The following is an 18,128-nucleotide window of genomic DNA, read 5'->3' on the forward strand; positions in this document are numbered from 1 at the left end:
CCAGTCCAGTGGAGTCACCTCCAAAAGGACCTAGCTGGTGGCAGTGAAAGCCCTTAGAAGGGCTAGGGCGATAGCGCAGAGGTTCAACAAAAATACATTAATAAGAAAATCAACAAATAACTACAATCATCTGCCCGCGCACCGCTAGCCGGCACGCGCTTCGCAGATTTCAGCTTCCTCAGGGCCAACCTGCCTGAGTGACTGCAAGGGTTTAAATACCATATGTGTTATAGTATGCTCCAATCACGGGGTGTCCCGTGGACGAGCCCCCGGGAGGTTTGGCGGGAAAATATTCATCCTATCATACAGCCCATTGACTGGCCAGCCCCTGTACGGTGTCCCCACTGTTCAAGCATGGCGTCAGGTAGTCATGGTTACCGCTGTCTCCTGTGCCTTGAGCCGGGCGCACCTCTGACGTACACCTATGCTGTTGTAGCGGTTGTCAGGGTTACCATGCGGGGTTTGTCCAGAGACGGACGCGTCTCTGGCGTGTGTCAGCTCTGGCCCGCTACGTGTATCCGCTCTGACCCGCTACGCGATGGTTGTCATGGTTACCCCTCAGCGTCTGGTTACGTGGTATCATGCGTCTGCTCCAATCCTATCGCGTTCTTATGTGTGGCGTCGGGTTACTATAGTTACATGCTCAGGCTAGTACTGGATCGTCACCTTCTCATTGATAGGCACTCCTGCTCAAAATCTTCTTTATAATTATCTCATAATACTTTAATACATGATGTGATTGAGCACATTGGTGATCCTAATATAAAGGACATAGTGTGTGCCCATATGTTGGAGGAATAGGAGTGACAAAAGAAGAGAATAGAAGTGTCACTTCGTGTGTATCATGGTGTGACTTATACTGTTGCCATCACCAACTATATATGTGATGAGGCGTCTCGAATATGTGGATGACTACCCAGGTAAGTGAAAACAAGTGTAACACAGCAAAAAACAAAAAACAAAAACATTAATAACAATAGTGAAAAAACGGTGCTTGGAATATAGCCAAGGTGTATGTGTCAATGCCCGATATATGTAATGCCAAACTTCATACGTTGGATCCTACAGATGCGGATCACACACATTATGAAGAATAGGCAGAAAAAGATTCTAATGTGCCATCTGTAAGGACAGTTGTCTAAAAAGAAAAATCATACAGCAGGTGTGTGCTATAATATAATTATAAAAGAAGGGGAATGTAATATATTAGAATTAGGAGGTGAAGAAGGAACGTTGTCTAAATAGAGGAATCATGCGACAGGTGTGTGCTATAGATATGAAAGAAGGGGAATATAATATATTAGAGTTAGGAGGTCATCTGAAAAAAGATGGAATACCTATAGAGTAAAGTAGTACAAGTGTGCAGTAGGGTTTACCTATGTACAGAAAAAATGGAAAAAGATGAGATGAGGTACGTTGGGGTGCCATTGCTAAATACATGCAGTATCCCACTAGTATTATGTCATGGAAGGATCGGTATTCCAGCATGCATAGTCAAGAATAAAAATATTGATGCATTTCCTGAGCGGTTTAATCAAGGATTACAGATACGTTGAATAGTTATTTCCTCATTGAGGCCTACTGGTGACTGGTATTATGTCTTGGAAGGATCGGTGTTCCAGCATACGTAGTTAAGAATGAAGATATATTGAAGCATTTTCTGAGAGGTTTAAACAAGGATTACAGATACGCTGAGTAACTATTTTCCTCATTGAGGCCTCATCAAAAAGATGAGTCTGGTTTCCTGTCTCAGTAATTCCGTATCCATGTCACCTCTTCTGATCCCCATGTCGACTCTTAGCATACCATAGGCTTTCAACCCAGATGTCTTGCACTGATGATGTTTTAAGAAGTGGCGTGCGACAGGGGTGAGTGCTTTCATGGCTTGTCTATCTTTTTCTGCATTCCTGATGTTAGAAATGTGCTCAAGTACTCTTTTTTTGAGGGGCCTGATGGTCTTCCCAATATATGTCTTATTGCAAGGGCATTCCAGATTATATACAACCCCTGCCGTGTCGCAGGTTATATAATCCTTGATTTTCCGAGTTTGTTTATATTTCTCCCCCACCACTTCTTTTAAAAAGATTTAAATCTATTTGCTCGCAAGCTACTTATCAAGAAATTCTTCTGTAAAAAGGATATTCCTGATCCCACTCCTAACTATGTTCCCATGACACCTCAGGGACTTGACCTATTATGGAATAGAGAAGAAGACCAAGCCATAGCTGACCTTGAGAGTCTTCAAGAAGAAGCTTTCTCCAATACATCCAGCCCCCACCTGACAACAGTTGGGGATAAACAGCCTGGGACCCTCAAAAAGAAGTCCAGTTTCTACCCCAACTTCCAAGTGTGCCCGGTGGTCAAAACTTATATTGACCTGGTCAGCCAAGATCTGGACCGTCTTGAAAATAATAAACATGTTTTTCAATTTGAAGACAATTTGAACAGCCAGGAAAGAGAGGCCCTAAAAGAAATTAAAAGTTGGGATGACACCATCGGGTCAAGATCCCTATACGTGAAGGAATTGGAAAAACAACTAGGGGACCAAAAATGCTATAAAAAACTCACCTTTAATCCGACCCATGATTATCTGTCCATGTATTCCAAAATAATAGAAGAAGCCACACACCTAGGGACCATCACCAAGTCCCAATCCGAGTTTCTACAGGTCAAAGAGGTTAGGATACCTACACTGTACCTCATGCCTAAGGTCCACAAAAATGACAAAACACCACCTGGGAGACCCATAGTGTCGGGTATAGGCGGCCTCACTGAGAAGGCCAGCCAGTTCGTGGACAACTATTTAAGATCATATGTCCACACATTACCATCATATGTTAGAGACACTATGGAGGTACTCAATAAAATCCAGGATGTCATACTTCAGAAAAACTCATGGATCATAACCTGTGACGTAGAAAGCCTGTACACCAGTATACACCATCAGTACGGTGTACAGGCAGCACAATACTTTCTCAACATGGACAAGAAAAGTGATTTTAACGATTTTCTCATACGGTTGCTGAGATTTGTACTAACAAAAATTACTTTGTGTGCAACGAGGGCTTCTACCTCCAGGTGCGGGGGACCGCTATGGGGAGCACGTGTGCCCCCACATATGCGAACCTGTACCTGGGGTGGTGGGAGCGGGAGATCGTCTTTAATGAGGCGAATGAGAGATATACTGATATATAACGTTATGGCTGAGGTATATTGACGATCTCTTAATCTTATGGGAGGGCGAGAGAGATCTCTTCATTGAGATGATCAACATGTTGAACAACAATGATCTCAACTTGCATCTAACATATGAGATGAGTCGGAAGGAGGTGAACTACCTGGACCTCCATATAACCGTCAAAGAGAATGGGTCCCTTTAGACTGATTTATTTCGCAAGCCAACATCCACCAATTCCTTATTACATAAGTCCAGCTCACACTTCCCTCCAGTTATCAGGGGACTCCCCAAAGGAGAGTTTTTGAGAATTAAGCGCAACTGTTCTGACGAGAGCACATATGAACTCAGAGCAAGGGAGCTCAGTGCCCGCCTATCTGACAGAGGCTACAGTAAAAGGAGCATTAGAAGGGCATACAACGAAGCCCAAACATACGAAAGAGAACGACTCCTGGTGCCACGACAAAAAAACAACAGCCCCTCCAATGATCCTGTGAGATTCATTGGGACTTACTGCAAAGAGTGGCAGTCAATCCAAAGAATCCTGAATGAACATCTGGACGTACTAAAAAACGATCAGGATCTAGCCAAACTGTTAGACGACCGAGTCCAAATGAGCTGGCGTAGGAGTCATAATCTCCGAGATACCCTGGTCCATAGCCATCTGGGTAAAATGAACAAGCGTCCTCCACAGAGACTAGGGTCTTACAAATGCGGCTCATGTAAGGCCTGCTCTTTCATGATCAATAAACAAGAGTACACTGACAAATATAAACAAACTCGGAAAATCAAGGATTATATAACCTGCGACACGGCAGGGGTTGTATATAATCTGGAATGCCCTTGCAATAAGACATATATTGGGAAGACCATCAGGAATGCAGAAAAAGATAGACAAGCCATGAAAGCACTCACCCCTGTCGCACGCCACTTCTTAAAACATCATCAGTGCAAGACATCTGGGTTGAAAGCCTATGGTATGCTAAGAGTCGACATGGGGATCAGAAGAGGTGACATGGATACGGAATTACTGAGACAGGAAACCAGACTCATCTTTTTGATGGGTACCATGTCACCAGTAGGCCTCAATGAGGAAAATAGTTACTCAGCGTATCTGTAATCCTTGTTTAAACCTCTCAGAAAATGCTTCAATATATCTTCATTCTTAACTACGTATGCTGGAACACCAATCCTTCCAAGACATAATACCAGTCACCAGTAGGCCTCAATGAGGAAATAACTATTCAACGTATCTGTAATCCTTGATTAAACCGCTCAGGAAATGCATCAATATTTTTATTCTTGACTATGCATGCTGGAATACCGATCCTTCCATGACATAATACTAGTGGGATACTGCATGTATTTAGCAATGGCACCCCAACGTACCTTATCTCATCTTTTTCAATTTTTTCTGTACATAGGTAAACCCTACTGCAAACTTGTACTACTCTACTCTATAGGTATTCCATCTTTTTTCAGATGACCTCCTAATTCTAATATATTATATTCCCCTTCTTTCATATCTATAGCACACACCTGTCGCATGATTCCTCTATTTAGACAATGTTCCTTCTTCACCTCCTAATTCTAATATATTACATTCCCCTTATTTTATAATTATATTATAGCACACACCTGCTGTATGATTTTTCGTTTTAGACAACTGTCCTTACAGATGGCACATTAGAATCTTTTTCTGCCTATACTTCATAATGTGTGTGATCCGCATCTGTAGGATCCAACGTATGAAGTTTGGCATTACATATATCGGGCATTGACACATACACCTTGGCTATATTCCAAGCACCGTTTTTTCACTATTGTTATTAATGTTTTTGTTTTTTTGTTTTTTGCTGTGTTACACTTGTTTTCACTTACCTGGGAAGTCATCCACATATTCGAGACGCCTCATCACATATATAGTTGGTGATGGCAACAGTATAAGTCACACCATGATACACACAAAGTGACACTTCTATTCTCTTCTTTTGTCACTCCTATTCCTCCAACATATGGGCACACACTATGTCCTTTATATTAGGATCACCAATGTGCTCAATCACATCATGTATTTAGTAAGCACTCTCTCACCTCACTTACCTCAATAATACTATAGAAAGATTTTCTGTCTCCTAAACCAATCGGGAGGGCTTATGGAACGCCAAAGTATTATGAGATAATTATAAAGAAGATTTTGAGCAGGAGTGCCTATCAATGAGAAGGTGACGATCCAGTACTAGCCTGAGCATGTAACTATGGTAACCCGACGCCACACATAGGAACGCGATAGGATTGGAGCAGACGCATGATATTGTTGCGCCCGCATACCACGTAACCAGACGCTGAGGGGTAACCATGACAACCATGGCGTAGCGGGTCAGAGCGGATACACGTAGCGGGCCAGAGCTGACACACGCCAGAGACACGTCCGTCTCTGGACACACCCCGCATGGTAACCCTGACAACCGCTACAACAGCATAGGTGTACGTCAGAGGTGCGCCCGGATCAAGGCACAGGAGACAGCGGTAACCATGACTACCTGACGCCATGCTTGAACAGTGGGGACACCTACAGGGGCTGGCCAGTCAATGGGCTGTATGATAGGATGAATATTTTCCCGCCAAACCTCCCGGGGGCTCGTCCACGGGACACCCCGTGATTGGAGCATACTATAACACATATGGTATTTAAACCCTTGCAGTCACTCAGGCAGGTTGGCCCTGAGGAAGCTGAAATCTGCGAAGCACGTGCCGGCTAGCGGTGCGTGGGCAGATGATTGTAGTTGTTTGTTGATTTTCTTATTAATGTATTTTTGTTGAACCTGTGCGCTATCGCCCTAGCACTTCTAAGGGCTTTCACTGCCACCAGCTAGGTCTTTTTGGAGGCGACTCCACTGGACTGGCACAGTGAAATAATCCTGGGGCACTCCAGTACAGCACACTGACTCCCCTACTAGGCAAGCGTTGCAGCCAATGGGAGCAGTAGATGCGAACAGACTGAGTGTGCTTGCAGGGGGCGTCTAGCACTAAGGACGGTGGTCACAGGAGGAATTTCACTGGCCAAACACTGGCCTAACACTCCTAGTGAATACCAATCCCTACCAGCTGTGCCACCACGTCCTTACAGTTTCGCTAAATTAAACTAGCGATATTCTGGTTACAGAGCACCTAATAAAGAGGTTAACCAACCCGCTCGTGTCACCATTACCAGCATTTTGGCCCGAACAGACTATTCTCTGTATGGACCAATAGCACATGGTTCCAAGTGAAAACCGTATATACACTATACTCCACTACAAACATCAGCCTGCCACCTTAGTTTTAAAAAAGTGTCACATCCCACCCTTGTTTGTAATTAAATGTTCTTATCTCGCAGTTTTTAAATGCAACAATAAAAGTTAGATTTTATTCGTATTTCTATTTTGGTGCACCGACACAGGACATCCTTTCTTTGTTCTCTTTATCACTCCAGCTGATATGTATTCTGGAATTTACAGTATAACAATAACGGACTTGCTTTTTCCCCCTAGGCCGATGTTATCATAGCTGATCCTTTAATTGACAGAGATTTCCCATACACATTGCAATATGGTGGCTGCGGGGAAAAGGGCAAATACATACATCTGACGCCTAATTTCTTATTAAATGACAACTTGCTGAGAATATTTGGACCAAGAGGTAAAGTCCGTTATATATTTACATCTTTTAAATATGTAATTAAATTAAGCATTACTGATATTTAATGGAAAATTGCATTTGATACACAGGAACTGCTTAAAAACAGTATATAGTACTGTACTCTAAAATTCTACTTGACACTTCATATTGTAATTCAACAGATATACAGTAGGTGGAGATGCAGTTACTTAGGTCTAGGGCAGGGGTAGGCAAGTCATTTTTAATGGAGTTCGGAAGTTTGTAATTATTTTGATCGAGGTCCACAAAATTGCACAATCAGATATCTGGAATGTAATTAGTTTTTATTTTGGTGCAGAAACGTATAATTACTTACTTTTATAGCAGTAATATACAACTGCTTAGTAACATACTACATTCCTTAAAAATAATTTTAACACTTAAAACTTTAGTAGACATTATGGGCCTTATTCTGGTTGATTCGGTCGGATGCGTATTTTTGGACAGGAACCGAGTGTTCTTAGCCCCGCCTTCCTTACGGATTGCTCACACCATCCAAATGCGGTAAGACGCCGACCGAACGGACCGCGAGTGGATTTTTCTTGTGAACTCCTCCATCTCTGGGAACCTCCCCCATCATTCGATGGTCGCCAACCATCGAATGCTGGACTGAGTGGTCAGGCAGCACCGAGTGCTCCAGACTACTCGGTCATTTCTCCGTGCAAAAGCAGGGATATGCGCGGGCAGCTGGCATCCGGCTATGTCATATGTCCACCCCCCACACGTGCGTCACAGCTGCATTACCATACGTACGCCCAGCGTTTTCATAGAAACGCCCATGAAACGCGGGGCGTATGCATATGGTAATGAGCCCAAACAGCCCTTCACGCCCCTCTCCACCCCCTGTTCGGAATGCTCCAACCGATCATTTTCTGTACAGAATTCACGCCGTATTCGGCCATGCGCGGCATTTGCACAAGCGCAGATACGCCTCTGCACATGCGCAAACACCAACCATCGGCCGTCCGTCCGCATTCGGAGCCATCCGACTCAACCAGAATAACCCCCTATGTGTCTTTATGTTACTCTTGAAAGTGAATCTGGTTGGTTTGCAAAAGCAATCTCCTTCTTTGATGGACAAAACCATGTGCACTGCAGGTGGGGCAGATGTAACATGTGCAGAGAGAGTTACATTTGGGTGAGGTGTGTCCAATCTTATATCTATACTGCAGTGTAAGAGTAAAGCAGCCTGTATTTACTCTGCACAGGAACAAATGCCTCACCCAAATGTAACTCTCTCTGCACATGTTACATCAGCCCCACATGCAGTGTACATGGTTTTGTTCAAGAAGGAGATTGCTCTTGCAAACCAACCAGAATCATCCACTTAATGAGAGAAATTGCACTTGCGATCCTGAGTCAGTTTTTTAAAGTTTGGAACTCTTGGCGAACAACTAATACGCAGAGTGTCTTCAAGGTGGGCATCTGTTAACCTTGATCGATGTCTGTTCTTCAGAAAATTCAACTTGGAGAAAGAGGTCTCACATATGTATGTGGAACCAAACATGGTAGCTATGTTGATAGCCAGTTTTTTACAATTTACGTACTTGTCAACATGCTTAGCCCAAAATTCTTCAGTGGATGCAGTTTTGTACATTTTCAAGGAAACATCTTCTTGCATGTCGATTATGTCCATTTGAAGGCTAGGTTTTGAAAGTTCGAACAACTTCTCAGCTACATCAGTCCATTCTCCCGCAGAAGAAACTTCAAAGGGAGTTTTTAGAAAATGCAACAGTTTCCCTATATCTGCAAATCCTTTGAATCTTGCTGCAAATTCGTTTCTAAGATCTGAGACAAAACTTGAAAATACTGCAGTGTCCATTTCAGAATTATTTTCCCTTAATTCACGAGTAGTTGGAAAATGAATAAATTCTTGCATTTCAATGTATTTTTCAAATATTTCAAGCTTGCGACGGAAAGCAGAAACACTTTGGGTCAAATGTAATCGGGTGAGAGTTTCAGAAAGTGAGAGATTTTGGGAGAGTTTTCCCCTTTTTTTAAAGCAGCAATCAATTACACTGCAAAACCAGGCTGATTGTGCCATCTAATTGATTGCTGCTTTAAAAAACATGGGAAAACTACTCTCCCAAAATATCTCACTTTCTGAAACTCTCACCCTATTACATTTGGCTCTTTGTATCAGATTAACTTTCCGTTCCCTTGCAACTCGGTATTAAGCTCATTTAAATATTTGAGAATGTCTTTCAGAAAAGACAAAGCTTGCATATTGCACTTGTTGGCTAGGAACTCCATGTACTTCCCTGCTTCTTCAGTATTCAAATTTGCCAGGAATGCTGTCACTTCGACTTTTATGTGCCAAAAACATTCAATGACTTGGCCTTTACTCAGCCAGTGAACATTGTTGTGTTGTAATAAATCGGAATAGGCAGAATCACATTCAGACAAGAACTCCTTGAACTGTCTGTGCTGAAGTGCAGAGCGAGACCTCATAAAATTGATCAACTTAATCAAGTATCCATTATGTTCTTCAATGTAGCACTGAGTTTGCCACAAAGGGATGTCTGATGAATTATGCACTGATAAGATAATATCCCAGCATTCTTATCCCTGATTCTCTTTATCAAACCCTTTTCTTTGCCTATCATGGCCAGGGGCCATCAGTTGAAATGGACACAATTTTATCATAGCTAATGTTTGATTTAGTAATGAAATCATCAAAACGTTTGAACTAATCTTCTCCGCGAGTCTTGCCTTACAGACAAATCTTCACCGCGAGTCTTGCCTTACAGACAAATCTTCTCCGCGAGTCTTGCCTTAAGTTGCTAGCAACTCATTTCTAAAGAGTTAACTTTTAACATCATAAAATCACACAAAAATGGACATTTGTTCATTGTCAACAATGTCGCAAGATTCGTCAAGTGCAATTGCGTAACAAGGTACCTTATGTAGATGTTCAAACAAGTTGTCTTGTCTTGTCTGCAGCTAAAATTTCAGTTCTTCTTGTATTGCTTCTTGATGAAGGAATGGCTTGAATAGCCGCAAGAATGTCCTTCTTCTCTTCAAAAAGTGTTGTGACCGTTTCCAACATACATTCTTTTACAATCTCCGAGTCTGACAATGGCTTCTGGTCCAGCATATGCGCAATGCTGCTTCTGCAGATTTTTGTTGTTCGATCATGCACCGAAGTAGTATAGCCATACTATTTTTGTAAGAAGATAGACAAGACTGCAGTTTTCCTTTACAGGCTGCACTACCAGGAGGAAACTTTTTATGAAAATCATGATGATTTGTTTCGTAGAGTTGCTATAAATTTCCACTTTTAATAATATCAGGCAAACTGGTAGCTCCAGGTCTTTCAGGCAGCATAAATCAGTACACTCTGACAGAAACTTCCTATTTTCACTGTCAACGCTTTCTATAAAACATGTTTATCTGCTGAACAATGTTTGAGTAACAGTTCGTAGTTCCGGATGCTCCACGAAAACTGCAGTGTCACAAGGTGCACTTTCTGCCTTTCCAGGATCTGTTGCAGACACATGATGCAATATATTTATGACTTATTTATTTACAGTTTCTTATATAGTGCAGCAGATTCCATTGTGCTTTACAATAGTAGACAGCAGTGCGCACATTTCTGAGTACCCAGAAAACCCCCAGGGGACTAAGGGCCCTAGGCTGAAAGCTGAGGGTCCGCTATTTCCATGGGTACAAGGATTTTAAAAATCGGCCCTTGGGAACAGGAGTGGACCCCATCCAAGCCTGTTAATTGCTTTTTTCCCAGTCAGATATTTCAAGTTCTCTCTGACTAAAGGCCCCCATACATAGAGCCGACTTGTCCAAAGGACAAGTCAGACCCAATTCTCCTCTGAGCCGCCCGGCAGCTCCCCGGGAGGCTCACATACGATTAGGACTTGAGTTGCCATTTTTTACATGTGATAAATCGCATGCGATTTTGTTTTGGATGGGGGAAACCTTACCTTGAGGGGGTCCCCCAGGGTCCCTGCCTGGCCTGACCAGCCAAAGGGCTAATACTTTGGCTGCGGGAACTTATATAATAAGTATCCCCCCCCGGCTTTGGCATTAACTTGTTGGCTCTTTGGGGCCGGTGCTAGTTCTCAAAACATGGGGGACCCCTACTCTTTTTGTCCCTGGTATTTTGGGAACTAGGACAGACCCTTAAACCTGGTGCTGGTTTTATAAATTCCAGCGATCCCTACGTGTTTTAACCCATGAATTTCTAGAACCAGGATTAGTTCTCTGAGCCTGGGGCTGGTTATGCTGTGGGGTGCAACCCCACGCTGTTTTTTTTTTATTTTTTTATTTTTTTTTTACAATGAAACCTGCACAGATCAAACTGATTGTATTACAAATACAAATGGCCAAAAATACATTTGCCTACGCCATTGGGAAACTTTGAATCCATATTAGTAAATCTGCCCAATTTACTAATTCTATTTTCCCCAAAAAACGGCCAATGCTGGTCGTATGGAGTCATACCCAGCATCGGCCCTATTAGTAAATTTCTCCCATTGAGTGTACACACTTTGTGATATTACAAACTATATTTCTCAGATGGGCCAAAATGAGCAATATCGTTTATAATATTGCTTATTGTGTAGCCAGCTCAAGCCTCTGAGTGTGGATTCTTCCTCATAGCCTCAGGAGCTGCAAGGAAAAATCTGTCCAGATCCTCCAGGAGTTTTTTGCAGTTGTCCCATGATACCTATCGGGGCAGATGTTTTGATCTACAGTATGATACGCAATTTTACTGAATGCACAGACTGCATCTTAAGCTGGCCATACATTAGAACGACCTACATACGATGCTGATCGTATGCAGATCGAATGAGCAAGCCATCCCCTCTGATCATACGTGCAACGCGTATGATCAATCGAGCAACCTCTTGACCCAGGGGACTGTGCATCGCACCGATATACCTCACAATGTGCCCACGTTGTGTACACAATCGATCTCATGACCATCATTCTAAAGTATGGCCAGCTTAAGAGCAACAAAATTAAATAAATCTACCAGGACATTACAATTCTCTGAATGTGGAGATCCTTTTATGTAATAGCATTACAGAAACTGCTATTTTTTTCCACCTATTGGAGGTGTTTCTGGTTGACACGCAGTGCTGCGTGTCATTTTTAGTCCGACCACCACTCGTACATGCTGCTGCCCCCCTTCGCAGGGCGAATTCGCCCACACGGCTGCAAATGGATATTTTGCATAAACATCCATGCGCAGCCTACAGGGCCAAACCCACATCATTGGGTTGTCTTAGCTATGTGTGTGTTCTGGAGGAGAACATGGCGGGCAGCTGACATCCGGTGATGTTAGCTGCCCACCACCAGCACCCACTGGGCGTTACCATGGGAATTCCCAGCATTTTCTTGGGAACACCCATGAAATGCTGGGCATTCCCATGGGTGTGAATACCCACCGCCGCCCCACGTCCCCTGCCCGCACTGGTGGGTGTGAATGCCCGGCAAACACTCTGTTCACCATGGCCGCTCGCACCTGGCGCTTGCACATGTGCAGAAATGGGCACGCACAATAAAAAAACATTGCGCACCATTGCAAATTCACAATGGTGCGCATGGACTAGAATAAGTCTATTGTCTGTTATCAGAGGAGGCCCCTAGTTTATCCCACTTATCTGTAGATGAATCCTATTGTTGCGTACACAGAAAAGAATAGTGAAATAATGAATTGTACGTGAATTGTACAACAATGACAATTTGCCTGTCATTTCATGTCTCCATTACATATGGCCACACAGACACTTTTGCTTTGTTTGTGAATAAACACATTTCTGTGCAGTCACATCAATAAGTACTTGCAGTCACAAGCAAGATGCCCCACCATGACCCCCATCGAAGGAGAATGGAATAGGTGGCGAGCCACTGTGCCCGTTGCGCTCCCCCTGCTGTCTGACTCCGGGGAGTTGGGATCCCATCGTCGGGCTAATGACTGTCGTGATCCCGACTGTCGGTGTGCTATACCACACCCGGACTGGTGCACCTGCACAAACAGAGGCAGGACTAGCGCATGTGCACAAACGTCAGGTAGGAATGTCAGAGAGAGGCAGAGGAGTGGCTTAGGGGTCTAGTCATAAAGCACTGAAAAGAGTTGTGAAGTGAGCCAGTCAGACGTGTTTCACTGCTTCATGAATAGACCCCTTAATATAGGGGCTGCAGTTAAAATCAACCACTGCACTCAACAGTACAGATGGTGTGATCTTTTGTATGTCCTAGTACAACCATGAAAATGTATGCTGAATGCAATGCAATCCTAAAATGTAATAATGGGACATGAAGAAGGAAACTTACTAAGATGGGAGTTCTATTTCACATGGGATGTTACTATGGGCAACCAATCAGAATCTACTTTTTATTTATTTAATGCCTTCTAGAAGATAATAGATAGTATTTGATTGGTTACCCATAACAACATCCCATCTGAAATAGAACTCCAATAAATTTCCCCCAAAATCTTTTTTTTTTTTTTTTTTTTTTAAATATATGAATTCATGTACCAATGTTTTTTATTATTTATATATATATTTACAGGAAGAGTGTTTGTCCATGAATGGGCTCATCTGAGATGGGGAGTTTTTGATGAATACAATGATGAGATTCCCTACTACCACAGCAAACAGGGCAAAGTGGAGGCAACCAGGTACATTTGAGATCTGAGAAACTTCTATTCAGTGTCTGCTCTATGATAAGAGTCTAGAAAGTAATAGCCAAGAGCGAGGACATCTCCATACTGTGGAACTAGATTTAAAATCTGTTGTTCAGTGTGACCGAGCACAACGAATCTGTTGCAACAGGGTTAGTATTTTTAAGAAATAATCATTTTCTTGAACGCTTTTGCATAATCCATACCCCAAGAAAAGGTACATGCCAATGTCCATGTACAGATCGGGTGCATATGCCTCCTTTGCTTAGAGGTGGCATGTTGGTCAATTACAGTAAAGAGAAGTTCATGTAACTGAGTATATAAGGCTGCTTACAGTGCTGAGTGAATCACTGGCAAATCTAGAAATATGATAATGGATGGTCCCAGAGTCAACTAATCATGCTTGAGGGATCCCGCGCCAAAAGGGGGCGTGGCCGCACAAAATGGGGCATGGCATTACACATTATACCACACACCGTAATACACATTGTGGGTTATTCTGATTCACTCGGAAAGGCAAAATCACTCTCTAATGGACAAAACCATGTGCACTGTAGGTGGGCTGATGTAACATTTGCAGAGAGAGTTAGATTTGGGCGGGGGGTGTACTTCAAACTGATATCTATATTGTAGTGTAAAAATAAAGTGGCCAGTATTTACCCTGCACAGAAACAATAAAACACCCAAATTGAACTCTCTCTGTACATGTTACATCAGCCCCACCTGCAGTGCATATGGTTTTGTGGATTAGAGAGTAATTGTGTCATTCCAAGTGAATAAGAATAACCCCCATTATAGCAAATGCCGTTATACCCGTTACACATTATATCACACTCCATAATGCCCCATTACACATTATTCCGCATGTCGTAATGCCTGTTACACATTATTCTGCATGCCGTAATGCCCATTACACATTATTCCGCAAGTTGCAATGCCTATTACATATTATATCATGCACCATAATGCCTATTACACATAAGGCCACATAACATAATGCCCATTACACATTGTGCCACACACCTTAATGCCCATTACACATTGTGCTACACACCTTGATGCCCATTACACCACACACCGTGGTGCCCATTACATATTATGTCACATATGTGCCCTGCCTAATGCCAGGGGTTACATGCTTGATACTAGGGGGCTTCATACTCAAAACCAAGGGGTTTCATGCTCACTGTCAAGGGGTTTGATGTTCATTGCCAAGAGGGATTACATGTTTGTTGCCAGAGGGGAGTAAAATGCTCGTTGCCAAGCGGGAGTAAAATGCTCATTGCCAAGGGGGAGTGAAATGCTGCTCATTGACAAGCCAGGCAGAGAGCTGTGCCCTGCCTGGCTTTATTCAGGTCTGCAGCTATATTGAAATCTCCCACTGGCTCGTGAGCCAATTGAAGCTTGAGGTCCGGCAGCCAATCAGGAGCAGCAGTGGTAGCTCCTGACTGGCTGCCAGACCTCAAGCTTCGATTGGCTCGCAAGCCTGCTCTGACAGCTGGAGAGCACACCGCTCTCTGCCTGGCTGTCAGCGCTTTCTATATAGGCAGCAGGGTGTCATAACATCTTTAGGCGGGGGCAAAATATAATTTTGTATCGGTGCCCCTAAATTGCTGAATACTCAGGGTTATTCAGACCTGATTACTGGCCTGTGATTTAGCAAGACGGACTTGCGTACGGATCATATCAAACTTTTATTTATTTTTCTGATTGCAAGTGGTTTGCAAGTAGATTGGCAGCAAACCAATGTTTGAGGGTGGTAATCGGTTGTTTTCTGGAAGTGCCAGGGAAAAAGCAGGCTTGCCCAGGCGTTTTGAGGGAGGGTGTGTGAAATCAAACTGGTTTTGCAGTGTAAATGATTGCTGCTTTTAAAACACTGGAGATTTCTTACCAAATCTCTCACTTTCTAAATCTCTCATCCTATTAAATTTCCCTCTAAGGGCAGTATTCAATGAGAAAAGTTCTCCGTGTTTTGTGGAAAACTTGTGCTTTGTTCGCCTTGGACGGAGCATTTTGCTCTCCAAAAGCGAGCAACCCTATTCAATGTGAAATATTCTCCGTCTTTCTAAGTGATTTTCGCCGTCTCTCTCCGTGTAGAAATTCTCCATCTTTTGATGGAGAGCTGGAATGTGAACTTTTAATCTAAAAGGGTTTTTTTTTTTATTTTGGTGCCAAAAAATCTGTTTTTTTTTTTCTGTGAAGGGGCATGTTATTTTTATTCATGTGCTTATAGCACATGAATATATATTTAATTAAAAAAAAATTAATTTTTTTTTTTTTTTTACAGTGCAGCCAGCAGGGGGCCGGAGCGCTCGAGCCGCTCATTACATATTCATATATTCACTGCACCCGATCGTTAATATGCATGAACGGGTGCAGTGAATACTGGGTCCCCCGCTGGCTATAGGGGGGGGCAGCCTGTGCTGCCTGGGTCCCACATATGTTCTGGGGCATCCAGGGAGACTTTAATCTCCCTGGATGCCACCATCCCACGGCTCCCTGTCAGCTCCCTGCCGCGGAGGCTCGTCCGCTGCAGGGGTTAAGACTCGCCGCGAGTGACGGCGAGTCTTAAATACGTTGAATAGTGGGAGCAGGAGGCTCCGGAACACGGAGAGTGCATGGCGAGAGAAAAAATCTCTCGCCATGCACAGAGAATTTTCTTCATTGAATACTGCCCTAAAGGTTTAAAGTGTTTAAGTCAGCATGTGAAAAAGTTGACACAAAAATAGTCGCGACACCAAAAGGTCTACACAAATAAAAAAAATCTGTGTTTTGGGTGTCAAATTTTAATTTTCAATTAGTGTATAACTTTACTCACCAACTTCTTGCAAGGTCTCTGTACTTGGCACAGAGTATCATTCCCAAACATAGTACGCATGGATGGTAAACTATGAAAAGATTAAAAAAAATCCCAAAAAACTGAACACATATTGGTGGAAATTTACTAAGATGGTGGTTCTATTTCACATGAAATGTTGCTATGGGCAACAGATCAGATACTACTTAATCTGTTAACTTCTAGAAGGTGCTAAATAAATAAGTAGATTCAGATTGGTTGCCCATAACGACATCCGTGGGGAAATAGAACTTCCCACATTCATGTCAACTATTTAAACCTGTTGAACTTTTGAGAATGTCCTCCATATGGTGTTGACTTATCATCTGAATACCAACATTCTGAAAGATTACAAATTGATTGTATACCTTCTATTAATGATGGAAAACCTGCTTTTAATAATATATTGCCCTGTGCACTAATTGGTTTAATTTAAATAGTCATAAACATATGACAACCATCAATTAAAATACAGATGTTATCACCTGTCAGAAGTTTCTGCTGCAACATACTGGATTTTTTAACGGTGAAATTACAATTTGTATTTCATAACATTATTGTTTCTTTTCATTTCAGATGTCCCCTGAGCATGAGCGGTTTATATAAGATTGATGAATACAACCCTGTGCAGAACACATATGTAAAAGTAGATTGTGAAACTGACCCCATCACTGGCCTGTTTGAGGAGGGCTGTATGTTCTATCCAAACGTGGACAGAAATGTGCATGAATCTGTTATGTATGGACAAGCACTGGAACCTGTAAGTATCAAAAGTAAAGTGTTTCACTTTGCTGTAAATCATGAGACAACTTCTGTTATGGTGTGTACACACGGTGAGATCCCCTTTGCTATTCGACTTAAAGGGGCCTACACACATGCCGATATTAAGGCATTTTCTAAGCGACTTTGCTTAGTTTGGCAAAGTCGCTGAGAAAACGCCCCTACATCGGTGTGTGTGTGTAGGGATTATAGCGACAGTGATGCACATCCCCGCGCGTTGCTATCGCTGGCGGAGATTGATGAGCAGTGTCCATCAATCTCGCTGGTCGCCAGTGTTCTCGCCCAGAGCTGACAGCTCGCTCTGTGTGTGGGCTGTCAGCTCTGTGTGCTGAGCGACAGAGGCGTAGAACTGCCCGACTTAGCATAGCTTAAGTCGCTGGCAGAAATCGCCATGTGTGTAGGTCCCTTAAGATTTGAGTGCTATGCAATCTTTGCTAACTCTGTACTATCTACATACAATTCATACTATCTACATTTGATTTGCACTATATAGTCATTGCTGCAATGTCTATTTGGGTTTTGATTTGTGCTGTCACGGGAGCGGGCATCGGGACCGCAAGGTAAAAAACCTGTGCGATCTGCTTACGATCTGCATGCAATCTCGATACGATTTTGACTATATAGTCAAAATACTTGCTGATTGTACCCATGTGTACACAGCATTACACAAGTAGTATAATAATATATGTACATTTTATGAATGAAAGAGAAAAAAGGGGACTGTTTAGGGGAATGCACTAGTAACAATTAAAATGTAACTTTCATTAGTTTTCTTATAATATTCCCTTATATCAGAGTTATGGAAAAACACTTAAACAGCTAAAAATAGAGGATAAAATCACAAACAATTCACGGACATACATATAATGTGATATGGGGAAAAAAAAGATTTGTTTGTTAAAATTTCACAGGTGTCTGTTTGGAAAAGATGTCACCTTAAATTATTCAATAGTAACGCCTGTGACTGGAAGATAATAAGTTTGTAATAT

General features: G+C 42.6%; 1 protein-coding gene across 2 annotated transcripts in view; it reads left to right on the plus strand.

Moving 5' to 3' along the window:
- LOC146026399 (calcium-activated chloride channel regulator 1-like) overlaps positions 1–18,128 on the plus strand; it is a 119,301-nt gene that overhangs the window by 25,511 nt on the left and 75,662 nt on the right. For both annotated transcript variants that reach the window (XM_083157043.1, XM_083157042.1), the window contains exons 5-7: positions 6,709–6,856; positions 13,412–13,520; positions 16,936–17,119. In XM_083157043.1, coding sequence (XP_083013169.1) covers positions 6,709–6,856; positions 13,412–13,520; positions 16,936–17,119 — 441 coding nt within the window. The remainder of the gene's footprint in view (positions 1–6,708; positions 6,857–13,411; positions 13,521–16,935; positions 17,120–18,128) is intronic.

Source organism: Crinia signifera, chromosome 8 (assembly GCF_055691185.1).
Source record: "Crinia signifera chromosome 8, ASM5569118v1, whole genome shotgun sequence".
NCBI lineage: Eukaryota > Metazoa > Chordata > Amphibia > Anura > Myobatrachidae > Crinia > Crinia signifera.